The sequence below is a fragment of the Trachurus japonicus genome, chromosome 23 (genome assembly GCF_045865225.1).
Source record: "Trachurus japonicus isolate A0001 chromosome 23, Traja_1.0".
Lineage (NCBI taxonomy): Eukaryota > Metazoa > Chordata > Actinopteri > Carangiformes > Carangidae > Trachurus > Trachurus japonicus.
This window is the reverse complement of record NC_140929.1, coordinates 18,794,284-18,797,584: the sequence shown is the minus strand read 5'-3', so window position 1 is coordinate 18,797,584 and position 3,301 is coordinate 18,794,284. Positions and strand designations below refer to the sequence as shown.

The window sequence follows — 3,301 nt, the reverse complement described above, 5'->3', positions numbered from 1 at the left end:
CATGGCTTCTTTATAGAGTGGGGGTGGGGTGAAGACCAGCAGGCAACAGATTCAACCTGGATTCTGACTCCATGAGGGTCAACCAGACTGTGGACCCACATGGGAGGCAGGTAATTATCTCTGAGACGGCTTTGGACACGTCCTCCCTTGAAGCTGCGCACCGCTGCTTGTGTCTTCATAGTTTGGGAAGTCAGATGGTAAACTATCACTACTCACAGACATTCTCAACTGGAGGCAGATTTCCAGTAAATACATACAGTATCTCTATCTTCTGCTATCCTACACCTGCTGCATGCTTCATAGGAACCTGTGTATGCCCCTTAAAGGGCCAGTGTTAAAAAAGTCTTATAAAGTAAGAAAATAATAAACAAATCAGGATCTTCAGATGCTCTGACATCCACTGCTTTTTTTGTTGTTGATTTTTTTTTTATAAAGGTTTACAATCTCTACTCTCTGTCTGAAAACAATGCGTGGATGGAGGCTAATCTGACTCCAGGAACATATCTAACCCCTCTCTGTGCAAAGTAGATAAAGCGCTGTGTTTTCACATCTCAACAGTTGCATGGTACTTTTAAAGCACTTCTTAAAGCACAAACAAACAGACAGGACATAAAAAAGGTCTTAAAGGTGCAATGTGTGCCGTTCGATCATTATCACATCTAGCTGCCGCTTTGGTAGTATTTGTACAAACAAGTGAGGTCACTGCTCTGTGGTCAGATTTTGGAGGGAAATCATCTACGGAGAGGGATGATGGTGATGAAGGAAGCAAGATGAGACTATTACGGATTTTCTTGGTACAGTTATTATCGGAGAAATAATCATGGTGTTACGATTATCACAATTATTATGCATTAATTAATTTCACAACACTATGAATGCAATGCTCGCGGAGCGTGCCTGTGTGGAGGAATAGTGAGTTGGTTAGTTCCAGATAAACAGGAGGTTAGGGGGGCAAGTCCAAGTAATTTGACATATTTGATCATTTTACGCGTTTCCTGGTAATTAGTTACTTTATAAAGTAGCAATTAAGTTACTAAAAGTAACGTGCCCAACACTGTTGCACACTGACACTGAAACTGTCTAACGACTAAAGAAAAGTGATCGATCTTTGCACACAAACTGCAAAACTATCCATCAAAAAAGTCTTTGAGACATGTTTGGTTTCTGTATAATCTGTATAATGCTACGTTACGTGAAAGCTGAACCCGACAGTAAAAGGGACTGTTTATAAACCGTGCCGTTTAATACCACAGTTAATTGTGAAAGCTAGTTGGCTAATCGTGATATCCCTAGATGAGACAGAGGGATTCTAATGTTCTCCGTCATTTACAGTCATCATACCAAAGCAGCACTATCAGTTTGACAATGATGGGTGTGCAGTCACACAGCAACAGTATTAAGAAAAAGAAAACAATCCAGTTGCCAACAGTCAAACCTAAGTTGGAAAAAAAAGCAGAGTAAAGTGGTGCAGGAAGGACCAGATTCAAGAGGGAAGTTGATGTTTTCTGACAGTGAAGAGTATGAAGCCACCAGCCCCCTCCACACTAACACCCCTTTATCATTCAATAGCAACCAATCACAGCCGGCCTCGTGGACATCCTGAACCAGAGGCCGTGCTGCTGCTGTCGTCTTCTGGTGGGCGGGTGGTGGGCATACAGTTTGGTGCTGGAGGCGGGGGGGGTGGGGGGGGTGGAGGGTAAAGTCCTCTGCTCTCCCGGGAGCAGGCGAGGAACTGGCTGGAGAGGGGGGCGTGGCATCCAAGAGGAAGCACAGTGAAGAGAGAGAGGGCGGGGCGGAGAAGAAGGAAGGACGCTCCTCTTCCTCTCCTGTTGTCCTCTGTCTCTCTCCGCCTCACAGTGCCGTGGCCTCCCAGCTGGTTCCCCGCGGGACCTGGCGTCACTTGGTCTCCGTGAGCACCGGGGCCGGCACCGCCGAGGGGTGTGGTCGGCTCAGCTCTGTGCCCGCGGCGGGGGAGGAGGCTGCGGACGCCAGGCTGCAGGGCGTGGCTGGTGTGGCGACACCTGAGAGGAACCGCTTAGCTGTTAAACCAGCAGTGTGCCATGATATATAGAATTCAAATGTTCATTTTGCTCTCCTGCTCCACCTGTCAGTCTGTCTGTTATCACAGTTTACAGTGATAACAGACCCATCGCTTCAAATTAGCAGTATTTAATAGAGCCTGATTTTAGCTGTTGAGCTAAGAAGATAAATTTGGAGGGCAGATTTTAAGCTAGTTTTTCAATTAGGCTAATAATGGCTCCATGTCTCAACTTCAGCTGGTTCAAGCTAATTTGATTTTAAAATCAAAAATATGCACTTGACGCTAAAGGTCTAAGGCTAAAATTCACCTCAAAAGAAGCTAGTAAGCTAGTTAGTTGAACAGACTGACACTTGCAGTGCACAGCAGATAAATGCACTGTTTATATTTTGATTCACACAAAAACACACCGCTCTCTAAACACCAATTATTTGTATCCCAATTCAGGGGCTGGATCCTTTGGAGGACGCGGCCTATTAGAGTCTATGGAGGCAGTGGCTTTGGAGACACCTCCGCTGGCTGCTTCAACCGTTGGAAATGGGACGGTCTAGCCTCCGTCCAAATGCAATCGACGTCCTAGAGCAAAGCCCTGTTCAGAGGGCAACCACGCCTCCAAGCCGGCTGCAAAGTGGGACTACCATGGCTACGGCACGGGGCTGCCTCAATGTTCTGATAGCTAGCATGCTAAGTGGCTAATAATTAACGGCACGCGAATTATCTTTGGATACGGGAGGCCACGAAGGATGGGCGCGGTGCATCTTCCTAGAACAGGCAAGAGAAAGCCGGTTTTGTCGGCCACATTCGGAGAAGCCTTCCAATTAGGACCGGCCTTGTCACAACGCTGTAGTGTTGTAGTGTTGTAGTACTGTAGACCACATTTTCAAGGTCTTGACCTCATTTTGGAATCAACTATATTTTTACTCGATCTCGGTAAAGCTGGACTCAGGATTTTTTCTCAAGACCAGGACCACTCTGCAGTGACGTCTTTTTTTTAACTGCAAATGTCTCTCTGTTTCTTGGTCACTTTGGTTTATGTAATATGATTCAATAACTTTAAGATAATTAAAATTGTTTGACTAAAGTATCTGCTTGTACCATCTGAAAAACGTTACATATGGTTTAGATTTTATATAAAATTATCTTTCTTTTTATCTGAGGAATAATGTGAATATAAAGCCACATGATTACTATGAGTACTGGTACTGAATGCCCTATGGGGCCCAGCTATAAGCCATATGTAGTTGGTACAGTTCTGGTTGAGGT

The 3,301-nt window shown here is 45.1% G+C and overlaps 1 protein-coding gene across 1 annotated transcript in view; it reads right to left on the bottom strand.

Moving 5' to 3' along the window:
- Nucleotides 1-1,372: 1,372 nt before the first annotated feature.
- camk1da (calcium/calmodulin-dependent protein kinase 1Da) overlaps nucleotides 1,373-3,301 on the bottom strand; it is a 104,795-nt gene continuing 102,866 nt past the window's right edge. The window contains exon 11 of the mRNA XM_085769454.1: nucleotides 1,373-2,021. Coding sequence (XP_085625580.1) covers nucleotides 1,897-2,021 — 125 coding nt within the window. The 3' untranslated portion in view covers nucleotides 1,373-1,896. The remainder of the gene's footprint in view (nucleotides 2,022-3,301) is intronic.